The following is a 25,410-nucleotide window of genomic DNA, read 5'->3' as shown; positions in this document are numbered from 1 at the left end:
CAAACACACACACACACACATATAATTAGAAAACTGGACTGTATTAGTCCATTCTCACACTGCCAATAACGACATACCCAGGACTGGGTAATTTATAAAGGAAAGAGGTTTAATTGACTCACAGTTCAGTATGGCTGGGGAGGCCTAAGGAAACTTACAATCATGGCAGAAGGGGAAGCAAACACATCCTTCTTCACATGGCAGCAGCAAGGAGAAGTGCTGAGCAAACGGGGGAAAAGCCCTTTATCTTGTGGAGAACCCACTATCATGAGAACAGCATGAGGGTAACCTCTCCCATTATTAAATTACCTCCCACCAGATCCCTCCCACAACATGTGGGGATTATGGGAACTACAATTCAAGATGAGACTTGGGTGGGAGACTTGAATTGGGAACTACAATTCAAGATGAGACGTGGAATTATGGGAACTACAATTCAAGATGAGACTTAGCCAAACCATGCCATGAACACAATCCAAAAATCAAATAATAGGGAGTTGGTTAAGTAAAACCGGATTTTTACTTCACTGGTATCTTCTTAATAGAAGATATTTTTTAATAACATGAAAAAAATTCACAATCTAATAAAGGAAAAAAGTTCCAAACATTATAATGTGGTCAAATTTTTATAAGGAAAAATGCAAAATGGTGAGGATATATGTGATTTTTATTTTTTCATTTATGCTTTTTTGCATTTTCCTAATTTTCTAATCCAACACAGTGCCAAGAGCTATTTCCTATTCATTCATTTTACAGCCTATCAGTTACCAATAATCTATTTCCATAGAGAAGCAAAACAGTGCCACAGAAAAGGCCTTGACCCAGAGCAGGAAGATATAAGCCAAGTCCCAGCTTCACCGTTCACGCCTGAGTCACTGTGGACAAGTTGCATCACTTCTGGGACCCTCAGCTCTCCCTTCTATGCAGATGAAGGTCATCTAAGTACATGAGGTGACGCGTATGTTAATTAGCTTGATTTGGTCATCCCATAATGTATACATATTTCAAAACATCATGTTGTAGAACACACATACAATTTTTATTTGTCAATTTAAAAAATGAAAATAAAATGATAGCAATCATCATCCCTGTCCTGCCTTCTTCCCTCAATAAGCATGAAGGTCAAATGAAGTAAAGTCCATGAAAGCCATCTGCACAGTAGAGGCACGATCCAAGAAAATAAATAATTAGTAACCATTAAAATTTTTTTTTTTTTTTTTGAGACAGGGTTTTGCCAGGCTGCAGTGCTCTGTGATCATAGCTTACTGCAGCCCTGACCTCCCAGGCTCAAGCAATCCTCCCACCTAAGCTCCCAAGTAGCTAGGATCCAGGCATGTACTACCACGCCCAGCTATTTTTTTGTTTTTTGATAGAGACGGGGTCTCACTATGTTGTCCAGGTTGGTCTCAAACTCCTGAACTCAAGCGATCCACCTACCTTAACCTCCTAAGTGCCAGGATTACAGGCATGAGCTGCAGCACCCAGCCTAAAAATGCTTTTAAAGTTCTTGTAGATCTATGACTCAAGCTTCTAACGTTAAAGGCTCTGTATTTTACATCAGATAATACAGCCACCCTTACCAGGTACATGGTACCTCAATGTGAATGTGGGACCTGCACAGAACACCAAGTCAGGACTGCTGGACAGGTAGGGAGCACCAGCCAACAGAGAGAAAAAACCAAGATGTTTATAAAAAGCACTGCAGTGTGGCCGGACATGGTGGCTCACACCTGTAATCCCAGCACTTTGGGAGGCCTACGTGGGTGGGTCACTTGAGGTCAGGAGCTCCAGACCAGCCTGGGCAACATGGTGAAACACCACCTCTACTAAAAGTATAAAAATTAGCCGGGTGTGGTGGTGCACACCTGTAGTCCCTGCTACTTGGGAGGCTGAAGCACAAGAATCACTTGACCCCAGGAGGCAGAGGTTGCAGTGAGCCAAGATCACACCACTGCACTCCAGCCTGGGCGACAGAACCAGATCCCATCTAACATACACACACACACTCAAAAACCCACGGCAGTGGAAAAACAGCTGTCCCAGGCCCACTGCAGTGAAAAAACAGCTGTCCCAGACCCCCAGTGACACATTATCAACAGTGATAAGGCAGAAAAAACAGAAAAAGGCAAGGTTGGAATGTTGTGAGAGATATATCCACAAAGGAAGAACAAGGTCTTTTTTTTTTTTTTTTTAAGAGAGGGTCTTGCTCTGTCACCCAGGTGGGAGTGTGGTGGCGCAATCATGGCTCACTATAGCCTTGACCTCCTAAGCTCAAGCAATCCTCCCACCTCAGCCTCCTGAGTAGCTGGGACCACAGACACACATCACCATGCCCAGCTAATTAAAAAAAAAATTTGTGGCCGGGCGCGGTGGCTCACGCCTGTAATCCTAGGCCAAAGAGGGCAGATCACAAGGTCAGGAGATTGAGACCATCCTGGCTAACACGGTGAAACCCTATCTCTACTAAAAATACAAAAAATTAGCCGGGCATGGTGGCAGGCGCCTGTATTCCCAGTTACTCGGGAGGCTGAGGCAGGAGAATGCTGTGAAACCGAGAGGTGGAGCTTGCAGTGAGCCAAGATTGCACTACAGCTCTCCAGCCTGGACGACAGGCAAGACTCTGTCTAAAAAAGAAAACAAAACAAAAAAAACGTCTTTAGAGATGAGGTCTCCCTATACTGCTTCCCTGTATTGCTAGCCTCAAACTTTTGGGCTCACACAATCCTCCCACCTCAGCCTCCCAAAGTGCTGGGATTATAAGCATAAGCCACTGTGCCCAGCCGAGATCACCTTTTTTAGATAATCACATATTCCTCTCTCTTCCAAATCCACTAGAATCTTGATCAACACACTCAGAAATTTTTTCCAAACTTTGAGAGAACATTAACAAAATAATTTTATTATTTTGAGGAAAAAATTCATTTTGAGAGAAAAACAAAGTAAGTGAAACTTTGGATCTTCATCTCATTTTAAAATTTTTGCTTTCTCTACTCTGACCACAATTCTACCACTTAATCATTTTGTGATCTTGAACAAGTCACTCAGCTTTTAAAATCTGTTTGCTTACCTGTAAAATGTGCCTGTCCCATTCCTGTGCCACAAACATCAACACGATGTATGAAGCTCTTAATCAGTTTTGGACTTGAGGTGGACATGAATGGACCTGGACTCAGGAGACTGGGACTGTAGTTCTGGCTTTGTCATTATCTACCACCGTGATCACACCTCCTCCCTTCTCAGATTGCCTGGGACTGGTTGGTGGATTCCTGAGTCTGCACTCCAGCCACAGTTCAAGCTATACATGTCTGCATATCCACTGGTCTCCCAGAGTGGAGATGTTTACATACAAGTGACCACCCTGTTATTTCAGGCAGCATTCTGCCTCTGTCTGCAGTGCCGACTTTACACAGATGGTGCTGCCAAGCTGCCAATCACAGCATTCATTTGAGTTGTTTTCCTAGTTACAGAAATAAACAGATTTGCACGGACATGTCCACGGGTTTTTATTGTCTGATAAGACACCTGTGACCAAAACTAGAAATTTGTGACATTTCAAGGCATCCTCCCTCCTGTCCTCCAGTTTCTTCCCAAACTGACCATCCTATTTTGTTTAGCCACTCTGAACATGTTTCCAAGTTTCCACTCTATAAACTTCCCATGATGAATAATCCAGAATAATCCAGCATATATAAATTTTTGTCTTTTTTTTTTTTTTTTTTTTTTTTTTGAGATAGAGTCTCGCTCTGTCACCCAGGCTGGAGCACAGTGGTGCGATCTCAGCTCACTGCAACATCCACCTTCCGGGTTCAAGCAATTCTCTTGCCTCAGCCCCCCAAGTAGCTAGGATTACAGGCACGCGCCACCACGCCCAGCTAATTTTTGTATTTTCAGTAGAGACGGGGTTTCACCATGTTGGTCAAGCTGGTCTCAAACTCCTGACCTCAGTGATCCGCCCGCCTTGGCCTCCCAAAGTGCTGAGATTACAGGTGTGAGCTACCGTGCCTGGCCCTGTCCATTTTTTTTTAAAGACTCTATTTCTGAAAGTTAAATTATTGGACTAAAAGATACAGATCATTTTAAGGCTCTTGATATATATTATACCAAGTCATTTTCTAGAAAAGAAGCACCCATTGATATTCCCACGAGCAATGTATGAGCTTGTGGGTCCATCTCTTTTTATCTAACAATATGAGCAGTTAAAAAGAAGACATTTCTTTTTAAATTTTAATTTATATGTTTGAGATAAGTAATGAGGATGAACATCTTCTTCAACTGGGTTTTTTTTCCTAGTGAATTGTCTGTTTATGTCCTTTTCATGTTTTTCAGTTGCTAAAAGTTCACCACAAGAAAATCTGTAGAGCAGTTTCTTCCACAGCTAAAAATATGGGAGACTTAACTGTCAACATAAAAAGTGACCACTTTCAAGCTGGTTGGGATTCATACTATGCAAATGTAAACATCTATGAAATAAGAAGTTTTCAAATGTTCATTTCTTTTTGGATCTTGGCAAGTGGGAATTCAGTTCCAGTTGACTCCCCACGATCCCTCCTACAATTCGAGAATGCTTTCCAGAACTCTCAGATACGCCACGGAGTAGAATGTTGATGTTCTTCCTCAGCACCAAAGAAAGCAGTGACAGATATGGCTCTAAAACCCAGTCACCAGACTCAATTTAATTCTTTACACATAAGCAGCACAGGTTCGACTACAGAGATGCCCAGGGATTCTGAAACCTTAATTTTAACATGTTTCTTCTGGAGAAGACTTAATTTTTTTCTTATTGAGTCTCAAAATCAATTCAAAACTCACTATATTTGACAACAGTTGAGGTTAACAGACTATTATTGTCATTAACAAAATTATCCTGATTATATAGAGGGGAAAACTCCATAGGACCCGGGCAATAAAAAGTGATGGCAGAGGGAGATAGTCCATACACAGTCATCCAAGGTCACAGTCAAACTAGATTCGGATGCTGACAAAACTGATTTGGAAAAGGGCCAAAAATGTAGAAGTATTTGGCTGGATTCTAAAATGTGTTCAAAAATGAAAAGTGGTAGCAGAAAACGAATTTTTACACAAGTTAGTTGAAAGGTATCTGCGTTAAATGAGACACGGCATCAAGAAAAAATCTTGGCTGGACGCAGTGGCTCACACCTCTAATCCCAGCACGTTGGGAGGCCAAGGCAGGTGGATCACCTGAGACCGGGAGTTCAAGACCAACCTGGCCAACAGGGTGACACCCCATCTCTACTAAACATGCAAAACAGTAGCTGGGTGTGGTGGCACGAGCCTGTAGTCCCAGGTACTCATGAGGCTGAGGCACGAGAATCACTTGAGTCCAGGAGGCGGAGGCTGCAGTGAGACAAGATTGCAACACTGCACTCCAGTGACAGAGTGAGACTCTACCCCACTCCAAAAAAAAAAACAAGAAAAAATCTCAACCCTCCGCTACAACTGTCTATTCCAAATCTGAGGCTCTGAAGAGAGGTGCCACCCCGACGCTGAATGAATGAAATAAAATCTCTGTCTCTCTCACAGACTCACATGGAAGAAAACAAGCTAGAAGTAGACTTCAAGGCACTGCCAAAGTTCTAATGATAATGAAAGGAAAGGGACGCTTCAAACTAAGAATTTCTGGATGCTATCCAGAAAAATCTATCTAGTAAAAACGATCATGGGTATTAAAGACACTAAAGTAAGTGTTCTGACACAAGATAATGATTTGAGGGGAAGGTTTAAATTTTTCCACAGGGAAAAGCTTTCCAATCGTTTTTTATTTCGATTAAAAAAGAGCACTAAATCCAAAGCCCTTGAGCAAATGTGTACTTCCCACCCTAGCAAAACCACCTCACAAGATGTCTGCATGTTTTGAACAAGGGCACCTCCTTGTGTCACTGGCTGCTTGCTGGAATCTCCTCTCTCGGGTACCAGGGCATGCCATGGGAACCGGGGAGCAGAGGGCAAAGCCGTCATTCACACCCTTTCCTCAGCTTACGGATGTTCACGTGGCCCAGCTGTGCTGCAGTGCCCTCTGCAATTCCACCCTTCCCATTTTGTCGGGGGAAGGGGCTGCAAGGTTGAGGACAGCATGGCAGAAGTGGGCTGCAGATGCCAAGAAAGGGAGAGGAAGCACTCTAATAAGCTTGTTCTGGGAACTCTGGGCTTGCCTCCCCTTTTATGTCCTTTGAGACAAAAGAGTGGAATGAATAACCTAGCTTAGTTCACGCAGAGGGAGCAAAGGCAAGTCGGGCTGGGAGAAAGGCTGGAGGAAGGCAGGGAAGACCAGGGAATTCTGAACACAGGAAATCTTCCCCTCCTATGGTTCAGGGGAGCCGGGAAGACTTTTAAGGATGAGCCAGAAGGGCAGAGGTTTCCGGACGGACTGCAGTCGTGGATCTTACATGGGCATCAGCCCCGGCTAAAGGAAAACCAGAGAATGGAGGATGGAGGGGGACCAACCCAAGGAAAACAAGGCCGGCAGTGACCACTAAGAAACTCGGTAGACACACAGCCTAGGTCAACACTTTCCATACTCTTTTTTGAAGACAAATAGATCATCTTGCATGTATTCTTCCCTTTTCAGTTCAAAGGGTAGTTATACAAACATCTGGATCCTGTTGTTAATTAAACAGCTGGAGTTCAGTGGCGCGATCACAGCTCACTGCAGCCTCGACCTCCTTAGCTAGGACTAGGCATGTGCCACCACATCCAGCGAATTTGGTTTTTTATTTTTATTTATTTTTATTTTTTTTTTTTATTTTTTTTGAGACGGAGTCTCGCTCTGTAGCCCAGGCTGGAGTGCAGTGGCCGGATCTCTGCTCACTGCAAGCTCCGCCTCCCGGGTTCACGCCATTCTCCGGCCTCAGCCTCCCGAGTAGCTGGGACTATAGGCGCCCGCCATCTCGCCCGGCTATTTTTTGTATTTCTTAGTAGAGACGGGGTTTCACTGTGTTCGCCAGAATGGTCTCGATCTCCTGACCTCGTGATCCGCCCATCTCGGCCTCCCAAAGTGCTGGGATTACAGGCTTGAGCCACCGCGCCCGGCCGGTTTTTTATTTTTTGTAGAGACAAGGTCTTGCTATGTTGCCCATGTTGGTCTCAAACTCCTGGTCTCAAGTGATCCTCCCACCTCAGCCTCCCAAAGGGTTGGGATTACAGGCATGAGCCACTACGCCTGGCCTTTATCCTGTTTAGAACAATTTGGGAATCTTCATTAACACAAGGTCTTTACTCCCACATTAAAAAAAAAAAAAAATTAAAATGGGCTTTGACTGCCTAAGTGTTTGCAACAAGAGGCAGGCAATTTGCAAGTATTTGAAAATACATCTTTCTATAGTAGAGGTTTCCCTTTATTTTTATGTTTGAGGCACAAGCACGCTTGCTTTATTCTGCCCTGCCATTAACTGTGTGGGTTTCAGCAAGATGACGAGCTTCTATGAGCCTTGCTTCTCTCCTCTGTAAAACAACGATGACAACGCCCTCAATCGCCTCTGTAAAGATTCACTTTGGGAGGCCGAGACGGGCGGATCACGAGGTCAGGAGATCGAGACCATCCTGGCTAACACAGTGAAACCCCGTCTCTACTAAAAAATACAAAAAAAACTTAGCCGGGTGAGGTGGCAGGCGCCTGTAGTCCCAGCTACTCGGGAGGCTGAGGCAGGAGAATGGCGTGAACCCGGGAGGCGGAGCTTGCAGTGAGCTGAGATCCGGCCACTGCACTCCAGCCTGGGTGACAGAGCGAGACTCCGTCTCAAAAAAAAAAAAAAAAAAAAAAAAAGATTACACACAAGAGCTAGAGCTTGTGCAGCGCCTAAGACACAGTCAGCACCCAAAACGCATGAGTTCCCTCCCCAGCTCTCTTCCAGGAGGTAACAGCCAGGGAACTACAACAGCTTCCTTCACTTGAAGTTGCTGGAGGGGTCAGAAGTGCTCTTCAAAATAGTTTTACAACTCCTGACTAGTAAATATACCCTGAAAAGAGGAGCATATTGGCCTCAAAGAAACAGCTGGGCACAGGTGTTGAGCGGCATAGGAAAATAATGCATCTTAGCTGGTAGCAAGCACTTTCCAATATTCCAAACTGTGCTTCTTTCAACAAGAGTGAATGTTATTAAGTGGCTGCAAAAATAAAAGCACCATTAGAAATGCTTTCTTTAAAAACTGCTTAATGAAAATCACACACAACGCATTCATATAGCTCTCTCTGCATTTTGTGCTTAACAACTTAATTTCTTCAGTTGCCCAAGTTGTGATGCTCTTTCCCACCTCGTGTCTTTCCACAGGTGCACTGTCCTTTTTCCGTCTTCACCTGGCCACATCTGTTTATCTGTCTTTTTTTCTTTTTTTTTTTTGAGACGGAGTCTCGCTCTGTCGCCCAGGCTGGAGTGCAGTGGCCGGATCTCAGTTCACTGCAAGCTCCGCCTCCCCGGGTTCACGCCATTCTCCTGCCTCAGCCTCCCGAGTAGCTGGGACTACAGGTGCCCGCCACCTCGCCCGGCTAGTTTTTTGTATTTTTTAGTAGAGACGGGGTTTCACCGGGTTAGCCAGGATGGTCTCGATCTCCTGACCTCGTGATCCGCCCGTCTCAGCCTCCCAAAGTGCTGGGATTACAGGCTTGAGCGACCGCGCCCGGCCTCTTTACCTGTCTTTTAGGTCCCTGACTGTATTTGTCTGTTTTCACACTGCTATCAAGGTACTACCTGAGACTGGGCAATTTATAAACAAAAGAAGTTCAACTGACTCACAGTTCTGCATGGTTGGGGAGACCTCAGGAAACTTACAACCATGACAAACCTCAGGAAACTTACAATTATGATGAAAGGCAAAGGGGAAGCAGGCACCTTCTTCACAAGGTGGCAGGAGAGCAGGGAAAACTGCCACTTTTAAAACCATCAGATCTTGTGAGAACTCCCTATCACGAGAACAGCATGGGGAAACAGCTCCCATGATCCAATCACCTCCCACCAGGTCCCTCCCCTGACACATGGGGATAACAATTCAAGATGAGATTTGGGTGGGGACACAGAGCCAAATCGTATCACTGACACCATCACTGAAGCTGGGAAAAGGGCACATGGGGATTCATTGTACCATTCTCCATACTTTTGAGTATTTGTGAAAATTCCATAGTAAGGTCTTTTAAAAGCCACTCTTTAATACAAGAAATGAAAGAAAAACATGGTGGGTTATCTCAACTACACCAATCCCACCAGTCCGTGAACCTGAATGGCAGCACAACCACTAATAAATATGTAGCATTGCCCACTATCTCATGGATGTGTCCTCAATAACTGGCCTGTTTTATGTGTCATCATACAATTTCATATATGAAACTCATTTCACTTGATCTGAAGCTGAAAGAAGTATTAAATAACGAGCCGGAATTATTTCCCAAACTCCCACTGGTGTTAACAACATGACATTATTTTCTTTGTTCTGTGGGACCAATACATTTGGGAAATCTGCAAGACTTGCTGTTTTATTTTTTATTTACTTATTTTGAGACGGAGTCTTGCTCTGTCACTCAGGCTGCATGCAGTACAGTGGCGAGATCTCAGCTCACTGCAACCTCCACCTCCCGGGTTCAAGCAATTCTCCTGCCTCAGCCTCCTGTCGCTGCGACTACAGGCATGTGCCACCATGCCCAGCTAATTTTTTGTATTTTTAGTAGAGACAGGGTTTCACCAAGTTAGCCAGGATGGTCTCGATCTCCTGATTTCGTGATCTGCTTGCCTCGGCCTCCCAAAGTGCTGGGATTATAGGCGTGAGCCACCGCACCAGGCCAAGAGTTGCTGTTTTACCGCTGGAAACAGTATCAGGGAGAAAAGAGGGCAGAATTTAGGAAGAAAAAAAGAAGTGTTTTCTTGATCCTTATCCCAAAATGAGTTTAAAGTAGAGAATCAGAGTGCAAACAAGTTATCCAAAAGTGTTATATAAGAGCCCCACTGACTTGCATGGAAGTAAGCATTACCTCCCCACATGCCACCTAGCCCACCTGTTCCACAGCTCCTCACCCCTTTCCAATGACTGTGCCTCCTGCAGACTTACGCACTTGACACCTCTGCAGATATCTGAGAGGCCTCTGTGAGCAGACTCTAAGGTGCTCTCCCTGGCAGGGCTCAACCACAAGAAACCTGGCCAAAGCTCGACCCAGGGAGGACTGAAGTGGTGGTGGCCTGGAATGAAGGCCTGGGTCATCCCCGGACTCAAGTGCTCATGGTAAAAGAACAACAGTAGTAATAATCAGTTAACATTCTGAGTGCCCACTGTGTGCTGAGCACCACGATAGGTATTTTATTCATATTTTTGTTTAATCCTCACAACTCTTCTATGAGGTTGAGGAATTTAATGACAAAGGAAACTGAGCAAAAACAAGACAAAAACACTTTGCTGAGAGGTTGGGGGAAAGATCTTGCCCAAGGATTCATTGCTAAATAGAGCTTGGACACAAATAAAAGTAGGTGGACACTAGAGCTCTTTAGTATGCGATTAAGTTTTGGTAAGCTCAATTAGGAGGTGAAATACCAGGATAAGACTGATAATCCCCTGAGAAGTATTACAGAAATGTCATGAAGACAGGTTAGCTGACAGTCCGTCCTGTGCACCGCAGGGAGACAGTCAACAGCAGGAACACAATGTCAGCACCCAGCTCAAAGACGAACTGAATTCTAACCACTCTCCTCTGAGGACCCAGCCCTGGGAAACCGACTCAAACTAAGCCGGAATGCCAACTTATTAAGTTACAATGAGAACTATAACTTAGAGGAAAACCAAAACACTCAGTGTCTGCAGTTCAAGTTTCCACCAGAAAGCTGCTTGGTAAACACTAAAGTACAGCATTAAGATAGTTAGATGCCTCAAGTCATAAAAACCTGAAACAATGGTACTATAAATACCAGTATCATCCTAGGTTTTCTGGGATAATCTTCAGTACTCTTATCATGAGACCAAATGCTGTGAGTTACTATTTCAAATACATGATCATCCCTGCCAAGATAGCGGCATCTCCTCCTTTTCATGTTCAAGGTTCTATATAGGTCACCCCTTTCCAATAACATACTTACCTCAAAAATCACTCGAATCTGTGCAGTTGCCTTGTCTTATACTGTGGTTTTGAGAAAACATGCTTGTCTGGTTGGATTCAAGAAGCACACATGTCCAGCAGACTTGGAAAGCAGGTTCTTCTTGTCATACAGCACGTTAACACAGCAGACGAGGCCTGGGTGTCTTCATCAGTACTGTGACGACTCTTTCACCTTTGATTTCAGATGCTGGTGCCTTTAAATTTTTGTGCCAAACTCTACACATGAAACATTTCTGGAATAACTAGAGACATGACTTTCTTTATCTCCGGAAGAGGAGGGCATTAAACCAGATTAGGGGCTGGGAGGGGAGGTTGTCAGGGGATGAGTTGCTCCTGAGGAAGAGGCAGAGGTCAAGCTTCACTTAGCAGCTGGACTCTCACCTATAGACTGAAATCCTGCAAGGTGGTTACAACAGTGAATAATATGTTCATTGACTCTGCCCTCAGGGGACCTACTGTTTGTTTTAATTTTTAAGAGATTGAATAGTAATACATACATACATACATACGTATATCTGTATGTATGTATGTATATATCCACAGGCAGAATCACCCAAAAATTCTATTTTCTGTTTCCTCAAGTATTAAAAGGAAAGGGCAAGACTGCTGCCACTTAGTTGCCATATGCTTCTTCTACGAACGCTGGTCCTTCTCTGCCCAACAAGACAGGCTGAATGACACAAACAAAACCAGATGTAAATTGAAAAATCAAACTGGATTTTATTGAAATATATATAAATAATCCTCTCTTTTCTTTATTTCATCAGTATTGGGAAGTTAAGTGAAAATTAATTAAAAAGTAGTAGTCCTGAGAGAGAGAAATGAAGGCTGAAAGGGAATCAAGAAAACCATATTCTATCCCAGATCTGCCACTACCCAGTCTGGGAAAGGCATTTAGTGTCCTGGCCTCAGCTGTAGAATGAGGTGGCTGAAATCTATGTTGTCTGGAGTCAGTTACAGTTCTTAAAATTTTGCTGTTCTAATTCTACCATTAAGAGCCAATGCTAACACTATGTATTGACCATATAAGCAGATACTCACAATACAAAGGGAATAAACACTGAGTTCATGGGGATACTTTTAAGGAAGACAAGAGAAATACAGAAGTTTGCTGCTTAAAAAAATGCATTAATGTTACTGCTTTATTCACACTAATTAGAATATATACACAAAAAATGTGTATCATATATCACTTTCAAAAATTTCCATGTTCCATGAGAACTATGTAAACAATGCAAAATATTTCCACTACGTAACAAAAGAAGAAAATCAGCATTCCCATGTAGTATTAGGAAAATATTTAGATAATTTGAATTTATAGTAAAACAAAATGAAATATTACAAAGCAGTCTTGTCGTGAAGTAGCCTTATATAGCCCAGAAGCAATACATTTCATACTTTCAAACACTTTGGTATAAGTGAAATTAATACAAAGCAAAAAGAAGAAGAAAAAAAAACCTCTACTTTGGTTTTCACATTATTGGAACTTCAGCAACAAGGCAATTGCACAGCTACCTTGGATGACAAAATGGAAAACCTCTCATCTGCTCACTTCTCCTCCTGGAAATGGATATGCTAGGAGAGCGCTTCACAGGACTTCTGGAAAATAAGGTGCATCTCACTTCCTTCCACAATCAGGCTCTCAGCAATAGTTTGAGAGATTTATAAAACCTCAGATTCAGTTGGGATATGAGTGATCTTGATTATTTCCTCTTAACAAATATAAATGATCTTGCATTAAGGCAGCTCAGAAGTACAATTCACATTTAAAGTAGAACATAAATCTCTTAAAAATCATATTACTATAGTTTCTCAACAAGTTCATACTTGAATAAAAAAAAAACATACTGCATTAATAAAAAGAAAAATTCAAGTTTAATAGCCCACTAATAATACTTCTTAAGAAACAGAAATAACCGTTTACATGCTACAAATATTTCTTCATTGATATCACATATAACTTTAACAACTATACAACTAAACTGATCTGTGGAATTTGTCATGGCATCATTTCTATAATTACGTTTTCTCACCGATACTGTCCAAATGTGGTACTGATTTTTTTCACTGTCTTAGTTCTGTGTACTGTCTTTTGAATCCCTATATCCGAGGATTGTGGCTGAGCAATTGTTGATGAATCGCTCTTCTGTCATCCATCACAGGAGCAAAGTGGGAACGTCCTCTGAGGATTTTCTCAGCATTAGAAGTTGTACTGGGATTTTCTGTGCAGACAAGAAAATCTTAAAAAGAGGAAAAAAAACAAAAACAAAAACATAAGTGAACTTTACAAATTTACGGTCAAATATAATGCATCATTGTCTTTTCTTAAGCAAAAGAATGGACAACTGACCAGGTGCAGTGGTTCAGGCCTGTAATCCCACCACTTTGGGAGGCCGAGGCAGGCAGATCACGAGGTCAGGAGATTGAGACCATCCTGGCTAACACGATGAAACCCCATCTCTACTGAAAATACAAAAAATTACCCGGGCATGGTGGTGGGCGCCTGTAGTCCCAGTTACTCAGGAGGCTGAGGCAGGAGAATGGCATGAACCCAGGAGGCGGAGCTTGCAGTGAGCCAAGATCGCGCTACTGCACTCCAGCCTTGGGGACAGACCAAGACTGCATCTCAAAAAAAAAAAAAAAAAAAAAAGAACGGACAATCCACCAGTGCTCAACTTTACTGACAAACACTGCAAACCGCCTCCAAAGAGCACAGCCTGCGAGCAAGTCCTCAGACAGGCCTTCCAAAGGGACAAGAGTGCCCAGGAAACACTCAGTAAGATTAACCAGCATGATAATCTTCATAGCAAAGCCAGTACAGAGAGTAAAAGACACAATTTAAAGTTAGTTATGGCCAGGTGTTGTGGCTCATTCCTGTAATCCCAGCACTGCGGCAGGCCAAGGCGAGTGGATCATCTCCCAAGGCAAGGGGATCATCTCTGCTCAGAAGTTTGAAACCAGCCTGGGCAACTTGGGGAAACCCCGTCTCTACCAAAAAATAAAAAAATTAGCCGGGCGTTGTGGCACACACCTGTGGTCCCAGCCTCTCGAGACGCTGAGTTAGGAGGATCACTTGAGCCCAGGAGGCAGAGGTTGCAGTGAGCCAAGATCACACCACTGCACTCCAAGATGGGTGACAGAGTGAGACCCCTTCTCGAAAAATTAAAATAAGGTATTTTATTTTATTTTTCTTCTTTGAGACAGAGTCTCGCCCTGTCGCCCCGGCTGAAGTGCAATGGCGCGATCTTGGATCACTGCACCCTCCACCTCCCAAGTTCAAAATATTCTCTTGCCTCAGCCTCCCGAGTAGCTGGGACTACAGGCGCATGCTACCATGCCTGGCTAATTTTTGTATTTTTAATAGAGACAAGGTTTCACCATGTTGGCCAAGCTGGTCTCAAACTCCTGACCTCATGACCCGCCGGCCTCGGCTTCCAAAAGTGCTGGGATTACAGGCGTGAGCCACGGCGCCCGGCTAAAATAAAATATTAATGAAAAATAAAATTAGTTATCTGCCATGTTAACTTGAGGCTTTTTAATTTTTATTTAATTATTTATTTTTGAGACAGGGTCTCACTCTACAATCCAGGCTGGAGTGCAGTGGCATGATCACAGCTCACTGTAGCCTCAATCTCCCAAACTCCAGCAATCCTCTCACCTCAGCCTCCCAAGTTGCTGGGACTACAGGTGCACACCATCATGCCCCCAGTGATTTTTTTTTTTTTTTTACTTTTAGTAGAGACGAGGTGTTGCTATGTTGCTCAGCTGGTCTCAAACTCCTGAACTCAAGCAATCTGCCTGCCTCAGTCTCCAAAGTGCTAAGATTACAGGTATAAGCCACCACGCCTGGCCAATTTGAGGCTTTTCAAAGAACAATCCTTAAAAAGACATAAACATAAAACAACCATTCAGCGAAACTGCTCTAAGCTTGAATGAACCATGTATAGAATGACTGTTAACATTTTAAATGGATTATCTTACGATATTAGTACAGTATTAGAAACTTAAATTCTTGACTAAATTGTACAGCCAAGTATAGGAAAAAATAAATAAAACAATTACAGTGAACGAATCATATGTGAAATAGAAGGTTCTTGCTGAGTTTTTCATAAAAGGTGATGGCAAAATCCTAGAATTACTATTCTTTTGGTTTTGTTTGTTTTGCTTTGTTTTGTTGGGGGAGAGAGCGTCAGGGGAACTTAAATTATTTCCAACTTCATTCGGGATAATTGCGAAAACTATGGTATACTGAGAACTTCTACTGCCAGATATTATGCATAAAATTACAATTATTAAAACACCGTATTTCACCAAATCTAAGACACCATCGACTGTGACACTTCACTGTTATGTACCATAAAAAGATGCCCAGAAAGGAAGTCTCAAAGGAAAAGCCCTCACAAAAAGTGGGGGTACCAAACATCTATAGTCTCAGTGCAGGATAAAAACAAGCAACTATATGCATAAGGGATGGCAAAGAGGCCTGCACTACTCTTCCTTGACAATGGAAAATGGGAATAAAAACTCCGATATCTGAACTGATAATCCCTGCAAATTTTGGGTGCTGAATTCACACTATCAGCATAGTCCTAAAAAATCTCAAGCAGAGAAATTAGCTTAAGCAGAGGCAGGTTGGTAAAGCCCTTCCCCCAGTAACCAGCAGAAGAAAATGTATGGCTTCTCATAAAGAACTCAGCTTCCGTTAAGACAACAGCTGACTTAAATTTTCTCTTTTTTTTTTTTTTTTTTTTTTTTTTTTAAAGAGACGAGGTTTCACTATGTTACCCAGGCTGGTCTCAAACTCCTGGGCTCAAGTAATCCTCCCACAGTGTAGGAGACACTGCACCAGCCCCAGCAGCTGATTTTAAGATGCATTACAGGCCGGGCGCGGTGGCTCACGCCTGTAATCCCAGCACTTTGGGAGGCCGAGGCGGGTGGATCCCGAGGTCAGGAGATCGAGACCATCCTGGCTAACACGGTAAAACTCCGTCTCTACTAAAAATGCAAAAAATTAGCCGGGCGAGGCGGCGGGCGCCTGTAGTCCCAGCCACTCGGGAGGCTGAGGCAGGAGAATGGCGTGAACCCGGGAGGCGGAGCTTGCAGTGAGCCGAGATTGCGCCACTGCACTCCAGCCTGGGCGACTAAGCGAGACTCTGTCTCAAAAAAAAAAAAAAGGGCCGGGCGCGGTGGCTCAAGCCTGTAATCCCAGCACTTTGGGAGGCCGAGACGGGCGGATCACGAGGTCAGGAGATCGAGACTATCCTGGCTGACACGGTGAAACCCCGTCTCTACTAAAAAATACAAAAAACTAGCCGGGCGAGGTGGCGGGCGCCTGTAGTCCCAGCTACTCGGGAGGCTGAGGCAGGAGAATGGCATGAACCCGGGAGGCGGAGCTTGCAGTGAGCTGAGATCCGGCCACTGCACTCCAGCCTGGGCGGCAGAGCGAGACTCCGTCTCAAAAAAAAAAAAAAAAAAAAGATGCATTACAAATTTAAAGATGTTAAAATGTGGAAAATATATGACTTGAAATCAATGAAGTACCACAGACAAATAAATCGCTAGAAGAGATGAGAAAGCCTAGGAAACAAATATTAATTAAAATGTCAAACAGCAGCAAAATATTTGGCTTATGATAAAAACATCAAACCAATGACAAAAGGGTACATTATTCAATATATGGCACAGACAGAAATGATTATGTAAGAAAAAAGTTAAATTGTTTTCTACACCTTACTCTTCTAAATTACAAAGCCAAATGGGAAAGAAAAAAAAAAGAACTAAAAGAAAATGACAAAGGCTGATATCCTTAAATATCATATTTATAAATCCATAAGAAAGAAAAGGACCCTACCCCATACCTCCAAGAAAATGCATAAAGGTCAAGAACAGGCAACTGACAAAAGAAACATAATCAGCCAGTTAAGATACACTCAAAGAGCTCAACTTCACTAGTAATAGAAAAGTAAGTAAAAATGGTATTATAACAATTTCTGGCTACCAAATTGGCAAAAAAAATTTTTAAATCAGTAATACCGGCCGGGCGCTCACGCCTGTAATCCCAGCACTTTGGGAGGCCAAGGTGGGCTGATCACGAGGTCAGGAGATCAAGACCATCCTGGTTAACATGGTGACACCCTGTCCCTACTAAAAAAATACAAAAAATTAGCCGGGCATGGTGGCAGGCACTTGTAGTCCCAGCTACTCGGGAGGCTGAGGCAGAAGAATGGCACGACCCAGGAGGCGGAGCTTGCAGTCAGCTGAGATGTGCCACTGCACTCCAGCCTGGGCGACAGTGAGACTTCATCTCAAAAAATATATATTAAAAAAAAAAATTAGTAATACCCACTGTTTCCAAGAGTGCAAGAATACTGGCCTTTACATACTGATGGTAAATATGAAAACTGAGCAACTTTTCTGGAATGCAATTTAGCAAAATGTAGGGATCAAAAAGCTTTTCTTTTTTTTGAGGCAGAATCTTGCACTATTGCCCAGGCTGGAGTGCAGTGGCGCAATCTCAGCTCACTGCAACCTCCACCTCCTGGGTTTTAAGTGATCCTCTTGCCTCAGCCTCCCAAGTAGGTGAGATCACACCTGGCTAATTTTTTTGTATTTTTAGTAGAGATGGGGTTTCACTATGTCAGCCAGGCTGGTCTCAAACTCCTGACCTCAAGTGATCTGCCTGCCTCGGCCTCTCAAGCTGGGATTACAGGCATGAGCCACCACACCCGGCCAAAAATCTTTTAAAAATATGCAATATTCTCAGAAATAAGAACACTACGTCTAAGAATGTATCCAAAGCAGAGATGGGCAAAAAGTATGTAAAACTACATATCAGAGTTATTTATAATGGAGAAAATTTGGAAAATCACCTAACACCCAACAATGGGGTAAAATTAAGTATTTTAATACAAGAACTATAAAATGGAATGAAATGCAACTATTAAAATATCATGTATCACTGTAGTACTGTTCCTACTAATGAAAGATTAGAATAACTGAAATGCCCATGAGTAGGGACTGGTTAAGCAAATATGGTGCAACAGTCAATAGAATACATAAAAAGAACAAGGTCACTCTCATGGTCTGATCCAGATTTTTCTCTCCACCTGAAATGGTCTTCTTCCTCCAGATATCCACCTGGCTCACTTGCTCAAATGACACTTTGCCCGTGAAGGGGGTCCCTTGCCATCTCATATATAATAACAACTTGCTCCCACCCCAAATGAATTCCTCTCCTCCTTGTCCAGCTGCTCAATCTTTACCATGTGGTACATTTCAATTGTCCACGTGCTGTCTGCCTTCCATTAGAGGAAAAAAGGTCCTTGAGGGCAGAGGCTTTGGTCCACTGCTGTGAAGACCAATACCTAAAATAGCACCTGGCACTTAAGTAAGGTGCTCAACAGATACTGGACAGATGGATGAATGGATGGATGGGCAGACAGATGGATGAATGGATGGATGGATAGATATGGGACAATCTCAAAGATACAAAGGTAATAATGGTGTGTCAATTTTGCTATCATTTGTCTTTTTTTTGAGATGGACTCTGTCACCCAGGCCGGAGTACAGTGGCGCAATCTCAGCTCACTGCAACCTCCACCTCCTGGGTTCAAGCGATTCTCCTGCCTCAGCCTCCTGAGTTGCTGGGATTACAGGCGCCCACTACCATGCCTGGCTAATTTTTGTATTTTTAGTAGAGACAGGGTTTCACCATGTTAGCCAGGCTAGTCTTGAACTCCTAACCTCAAGTAATCCACCTGCCTCAGCCTCCCAAAGTGCTGGGATCACAGGCGTGAGCCACCGCGCCCAGCCTCTTTTGTCTTTTAAAAAAGAAAAACTTAAAAGTGTGTGTGATATGTTAACAGATATCTGGAAGGATACACAAAACTTGGAACACTGGTTGCCTCAGGCAGGGAGGTTGGGGGTGAGTTATGGGAGAGCAATCTTTCACTTCTGGCCTTGCATTTCCCAACTACAGACACCCGCCACCACACCCGGCTAATTTTTTGTATTTTTAGTAGAGACGGCGTTTCACTATGTTGGCCAGACTGGTCTCAAACTCCTGACCTCAGGTGATCTGCGGGCCTTGGCCTCCCAAAGTGCTGGGATTAGAGGCGTGAGACACCATGCCTGGCCTACACTTTAGTTCTCTTTTACTTTGTTACAAGTTTAATTTTGGAAATGGAACCAAAAAAATTTCTCTAAGGAAACCCTACTAAAAGTAGTTACCTCTCTAAGACGAGGAGGCAGAAGATGAGGCTGAAGGAATGTTCATCTACCACTTACAATTAGAAAACCAAAAATGGCAGGAACTTCCTTTGATTTCAGTAACTTAGAGCTCAGCATTTTGTATCTGGTTCTTTCAAAGGCTTTAAAATTTCTAACTTTGTAAAAAACACATTAGTTATTTTTAAAAGTGATGCATAATCTAGTAAGGAAAAACAGGTATCTGGTGTCTCAGGAGGACAGTTAAGAATACAGAGTGTCGCTGAGTTGCAGGTCGGCCGACCCATCACAGACTTAACCTCCTTCTCTATTCTTTCCCTCTATAAAGATTGGGAATGCTCAAAATATCACTTCTACAATCTTTCATACAGACTGGAGATATTGGACATTAGACACAGGCCTAGTCAATAGGTATGAGTAAATTTTTGGACAAGCTTCTGCTTCCCTAATTAAGAGAGCGACAGATGTGAGGAGTACTACCCTCTCCCCTCTTCCCTCTTATTTATGTTGTGAATATAGGCATGGTATCTGCAACTATGGGGGCATCTTGTAACTAGGAGGCAGCAAGAGCCAACATTCAGGTGGGAAGATGTGAGCACTCTGGGTGTCTGGTGAAGTCATTCAACAGAGGAACCCTTCTTGTTACAGAATAAAAATAAACCTCTATTTGTTTAATGTATTGTAAACTGGGTTCTGTGAACCTGCAGCCAAAGGAATTCCTAACTGATATTCTTCGGAATCTATTTTAAAAAGAAACTAAAAATAAATGAACTCAAATTCTATGTAAATTTAGAAAGAAGACTGTAATAAATCAGAAGTGTAAATTACAAACCAATTATCTTCCTTAATGTCTCTACTGTAAATTTTTAAAAACGACAACAAAAACTCAGAGGAAACAGAAAAAAGCAAAATCAGTCAACATCAACTCCACACAACAGATTTGAGAATGCAAACATTCAGAATTTATACATTCAATAAGGAATAAACTCACACAGTAAAACTGAAGTTTGATCAATGCTGGGGCTGTTCTGGACTAATGTTCATTGTTCGATAAATTTCTTTAAGTAATAACAGAGCAGTATCTTCAGATTCCCTATGAAAAGGAAAAGCATATTTACTTAAGAGACAATTAGTAGAAATTAACTTCTACGCACAATGGTGGAAAATGCAGGTTCTATTCTATTCAACTCTATCTAAGAAGGGCAAATGATAGCAATGTAATCTCAGTGTAATAAATAAAGCAGTGTAATCTCAGAGCTGTCCTTAAAAACCAGATGGATACTGATTAGCTCCTAAACAGTTGTGCTGCAATTCTCCTTGGTGACAGGGATACAGGAAAGAATGACCGATTTCAAAGTCCCTACCACTCCCACTGTGAAAGGCATTCCCACAAAAACTGTGCAAGAACCAAGGGTCTTTGGTCAAAAGCAGATGACATACTGCCATCTTGTGGGTAACTAAAGAGGAAAAATAACGATTCTGAATATATAGGAGTTCAAATGAATATTCATAGCACATAGTATCAGTAAAAGAATCTCACTAAAACTAAAATTGCTACACGTGGTAGCACCAAAAGCCCACTCAAATGTTACCAAATTTAAGAACACTTACCAATAGCATAAGTGACTCTGAAGAGCGAAAAGATATTCATTAAAACTCTCTATTGGTTTTTCTTGGAGAACGTAGTCAATTCGACGGCCTCCATTTAGCATTCCAACCTTTCCTAAGTAGTCCTCATCCTTGGAAAAATCTGGACTTTCAACAACCTTTTCTGCTAGAATTTAAACCATTTCAATATCAAAGTCAATCACTTAATCATTATCCTTTGACTTTAGCTGACTTTCTGGGCTCAATGAGAATACTGCTTGACACAGGTAGCAACCTGAGGAGCTACCAGGCTCACTCCTGGTTCTCCAAAGAGTCAGGGGAAGAGGGGCCGGTTACCCAAGAGAGAGGAGAAAGAGCCAACAAGCTGAGAGAAGTTGTGAAGATTAAGGGGTGAGAAAGCATTGCAGAAAGAAAGGAAATAGGATTAGAATCTGAAAAAGTCAAAAAACATCATGGCACAATGACTTTCACATTGTATGTCAAGTCTGTAACATAGATAAACAACAGTATCAGGAAAAAACAACTCCGAGTGAGTCTTTTTTTTTTTTTGAGACGGAATCTCGCTCTGTCCCCCAGGCTGGAGTGCAGTGGCCGGATCTCAGCTCACTGCAAGCTCCGCCTCCCGGGTTCCCGCCATTCTCCTGCCTCAGCCTCCCGAGTAGCTGGGACTACAGGCGCCCACAACCGCGCCCGGCTAATTTTTTGTATTTTTAGTAGAGACGAGGTTTCACCGTGGTCTCGATCTCCTGACCTTGTGATCCACCCGCCTCGGCCTCCCAAAGTGCTGGGATTACAGGCGTGAGCCACCGCGCCCGGCCCCGAGTGAGTCTTTAAAATGCAAACACTAAAACAAACTGAGTTCTCAACTCAGATATTCCACTCTGGCCTTAGGAATCTCAATACAATTTTTAAATTGCAGAGGGAAAAGTTCAGTAACTATCAGATAAAAACCCACTAAAAAAAGATGGCATGGGTTTTGAAGTAATGCAATTGACAGTACAGTTTATCTTAACAGATTTTCCTTTAAAGAGCTTCTATAATTTAACCAAAAAGTCTAGAAAGGAAACGCATCATCATATAACTTTTAAGTATTATGTTCATATAAAACATTTGTATTAGAAAATGCCTCAAATGTCAAATTTACCTTCAACTACTTGCTTTTCTTCTTCTTCTTTGATCTGATTGGCCACCTTCTCCAACTCTTCTTGCAACTGGGTTGAAGAGGTATGAGCACGGGCAAACTCATTTAACGTCTGCCAAGCACTTTTGAGAGAGCTAATAAAACCCTGCTTCAAATCAGATCCCATACGAGAGAGACTTTCTTTCAATTCTAAAGAGATTAAGATGACACAACAAGTTAATCAGTCACTGGGTAAACTTCTGCCTCACAAAAATTACAAGTTAACACTCTTCTCAGACAGGATAAGACTGCTTCTTCCTCTTTTAAATGTCAAATATATGGAGTGCCTCAGCCAAGAACCAAGATGTTAAAATGTCATGGAGAGTCTTATTCTGTTTTTTGTTTTTTTTGTTTTTAATGACTAAACTTGATCCAGCCAAAATCTATAAATTTCCTCTTTCCAAATAAAAGAAGTTCAAATACCATAAAAATACAAGCACATTCGGCCAGGCGTGGTGCCTCACGCCTGTAATCCCAGCACTTTGGGAGGCCGAGGCAGGCGGATCACGAGGTCAGGAGATCGAGACCATCCTGGCTAACCCGGTGAAACCCCATCTCTACTAAAAAATACAAAAAGACTAGCCGGGCGAGGTGGCGGGCGCCTGTAGTCCCAGCTACTAGGGAGGCTGAGGCAGGAGAATGGCAGGAACCTGGGGGGCGGAGCTTGCAGTGAGCCGAGATCGTGTCACTGCAGTCCATCCTGGGCAACAGAGCAAGACTCCAACTCAAAAAAAAAGTAAGCACATTGTTATGCTTCCCCCCCCCTTTTTTTTTTTTACTGTAAGTTTAAGCACCAGGGTCAGACACAGTAGCTCACACTAGTAATCCCGAAACTTTGGGAAGCCAAGATGGAAAAATCATTTGAGGTCTGAAGTTCAAGACCAGCCTGGGCAACATAGTGAGACCCTGTCTCTATTTTAAATAACAAATAAAAATAAAAAGAGGCCTACGAGATTTAAAAATCACTGTTTTTCTAATCCGTAAACAGGAAGTGGTTTTGGGAATTTAAGATTCTTTTTTTTTTTTTTTTTTTTTGAGACGGAGTCTCATGGAGACTGGAGTGCAGTAGCACGATCTCAGCTCACTGCTACCTTCACCTCCCAGGTTCAAGTGGAGAATTAAACATTCTGATAAAACCACAACTTAAACTCCAAATTAGAAATGAAGAAACCCCTGCTCCTTCACTTTTTCTACTGTTGTCTAATAATCATGTGTGAATTCAAGGTCTCTAAGTTATCAAACACATGTCTTATTTTAACTAAAAAAGAGTTCAATATTTTTAAAACGCATGTTAGCAAAACAAAAAAAAAAAAACACACTTTCACATAAGAGTGCACGATCACTTTTCCTTCTCTTCTACCCCTCCCATCCCTTCCACCCAAACTTTTAAATGTAGGGTTAATATACACCATTAACAGGAAGGAGAGAAACCTAATTCTACTTGGAATCACCAATCCATTATGTTTAATGAATTTTTTCTACCAGAAAAGTGTGTCTAGTTAGCAAGAAAATAACAGCTCACTTAGACAACATCAAGTTTCTTTCTTGAAGGTCTGGTCATTACTTTAAAAACTCTTCTTCTTCCTAATTCCAAAACTTATAACCAAACTCTATCAAAATCTAATTATGCATCTTATCGCCTTATTACCAACTTCTCCCTACTCCTAATTACCTCAACAATTAGAATGCCATCAAAGAGAAAGAATTCATTTGTAACTTTGTTAAAGCTCTTCCAAATTCTTAGTTTAAAAGTTCTGAACATAGTAGGCACTTAAATAATATTAATTCTCTCAGAGACGATTTAGTGTCAAAATTTTCATAATTCATTACAGATTACAAATGACAGGAAAAAAAGTTTTTATAGTATTTGCTTTTTACCTAAATGAAGTCTTTTTCTGCCTTTGTGATGTGGAATGAGAACAGCTTTTAGGTCCAAATCTGGAACAATCATAGGTTCTAATCTATATGCCACTGGATCAAGCTATAAATAGAAGAATTTATGAATAAATAAAAGAAATTTATGAAAGCTGTTTTGAATTATATGCCTTCACTGGGTAAGAAAATGGATACATGGCAAACCAGAGATTTTTATTTTTCTCCACACCTTATTCAAATACTGACACTTATGAAAAGATTTTCTAGTTTGTGTGTAAGATTACTTTGCAAGCAAAGCAAAAGAATTATTTCCCTGAACAAAGGTTTTTGATAAATAAGTTTATTGGAAAGTGTCAGACTATACCTCTTAGAACACAGAGCTGAATCTTATAAAATCAAGATAGGTATTAATTCCCAAGAAATAAGAATATGAGAATTTATTAGGATAAAGAGGACAGCTTCTTCATCTTCTTCTTCAAAAAGAAAGTAAAAGGCCAGGCACAGTGGTTCATGCCTATAATCCTAGCAATTTGGGAGGCTGAGATGGAAGGATCACTTGAGGCCAAGAGTTTGAGACCAGCGTGGTCAACATAGTAAGACCCCATCTCTATAAAAAAGTAAAAAATGTTAAAAAAAAGAAAAAAAGATTTTAAAAAAGAAAGTAAATTCAATTACTCACCGGATGATAAATATTGAAGAACCCTTTACAGGTGGGAAGGCTGTAATTCTCATCTATCCTATCAACTCCTCGAATAGTGAGAAACATAGCAATTGGAGACCCCAAGGCAAAGAATATCTCTGGTTCAAAATCTAATGAGTTGTAAGCAACAGAAACCTGGAAAGAATCAAATAACAATAAAAGATGATTGTTCCAATGTCACATAGTAGAAAATTCTTTTGAATCTTCAGGCCGGGCATAGTGGCTCATGCCTATAATCCCAGCACTTTGGGAGGCCAAGGTGGGCAGATCACGAGATCAGGAGATGGAAACCATACTGGCTAACACAGTGAAACCCTGTCTCTACCAAAAATATAGAACAATTAGTCAGGTGTGGTGGCATGCACCTGTAGTCCCAGCTACTCAGGAGGCTAAGGCAGGAGAATCGCTTGAACCTGGGAGGCGGAGGTTGCAGTGAGCCAAGATCGCGCCACTGCACTCCAGCCTAGGTGACTGAGCAAGACTCCATCTCAAAAAAAAAAAAAAAAGTACTAAAAAATTTATCTTTAAAATCTTTATAGACTATTATATCCTCTGGCTATACTTTTACTTATTGTCTAGCACAGCATAATAGTCTATAAGAATTACTATATTTATTATGGTTATAAATATGGTTAAAACTTTAGACTTCTAAACTCAAACTGCCTGGGTCTGAATCATGGTTTCATTCACTGTGTGACCTTGGGCAAGTTTCTTTTTTTTTTTTTTTTTTTTTTT

At 42.0% G+C, this 25,410-nt stretch overlaps 1 protein-coding gene across 3 annotated transcripts in view; it reads right to left on the bottom strand.

Moving 5' to 3' along the window:
* Positions 1 to 11,782: 11,782 nt before the first annotated feature.
* Positions 11,783 to 25,410, bottom strand: part of SEC23IP (SEC23 interacting protein) — a 52,917-nt gene continuing 39,289 nt past the window's right edge. For 2 of the 3 annotated variants that reach the window (XM_025396534.1, XM_025396536.1), the window contains 6 exons: positions 24,655 to 24,810; positions 23,979 to 24,081; positions 22,065 to 22,250; positions 20,924 to 21,086; positions 20,304 to 20,405; positions 11,783 to 13,326 (listed from right to left, as the gene is read on the bottom strand). In XM_025396534.1, the coding sequence (XP_025252319.1) occupies positions 20,324 to 20,405; positions 20,924 to 21,086; positions 22,065 to 22,250; positions 23,979 to 24,081; positions 24,655 to 24,810 (690 nt within the window). In that variant the 3' untranslated portion in view covers positions 11,783 to 13,326; positions 20,304 to 20,323. The remainder of the gene's footprint in view (positions 13,327 to 20,303; positions 20,406 to 20,923; positions 21,087 to 22,064; positions 22,251 to 23,978; positions 24,082 to 24,654; positions 24,811 to 25,410) is intronic. The other variant, XM_025396535.1, reaches the window with a different exon arrangement.

Source organism: Theropithecus gelada, chromosome 9 (assembly GCF_003255815.1).
Source record: "Theropithecus gelada isolate Dixy chromosome 9, Tgel_1.0, whole genome shotgun sequence".
Taxonomy (NCBI): domain Eukaryota; kingdom Metazoa; phylum Chordata; class Mammalia; order Primates; family Cercopithecidae; genus Theropithecus; species Theropithecus gelada.
This window is presented reverse-complemented; position numbering and strand designations above follow the sequence as displayed.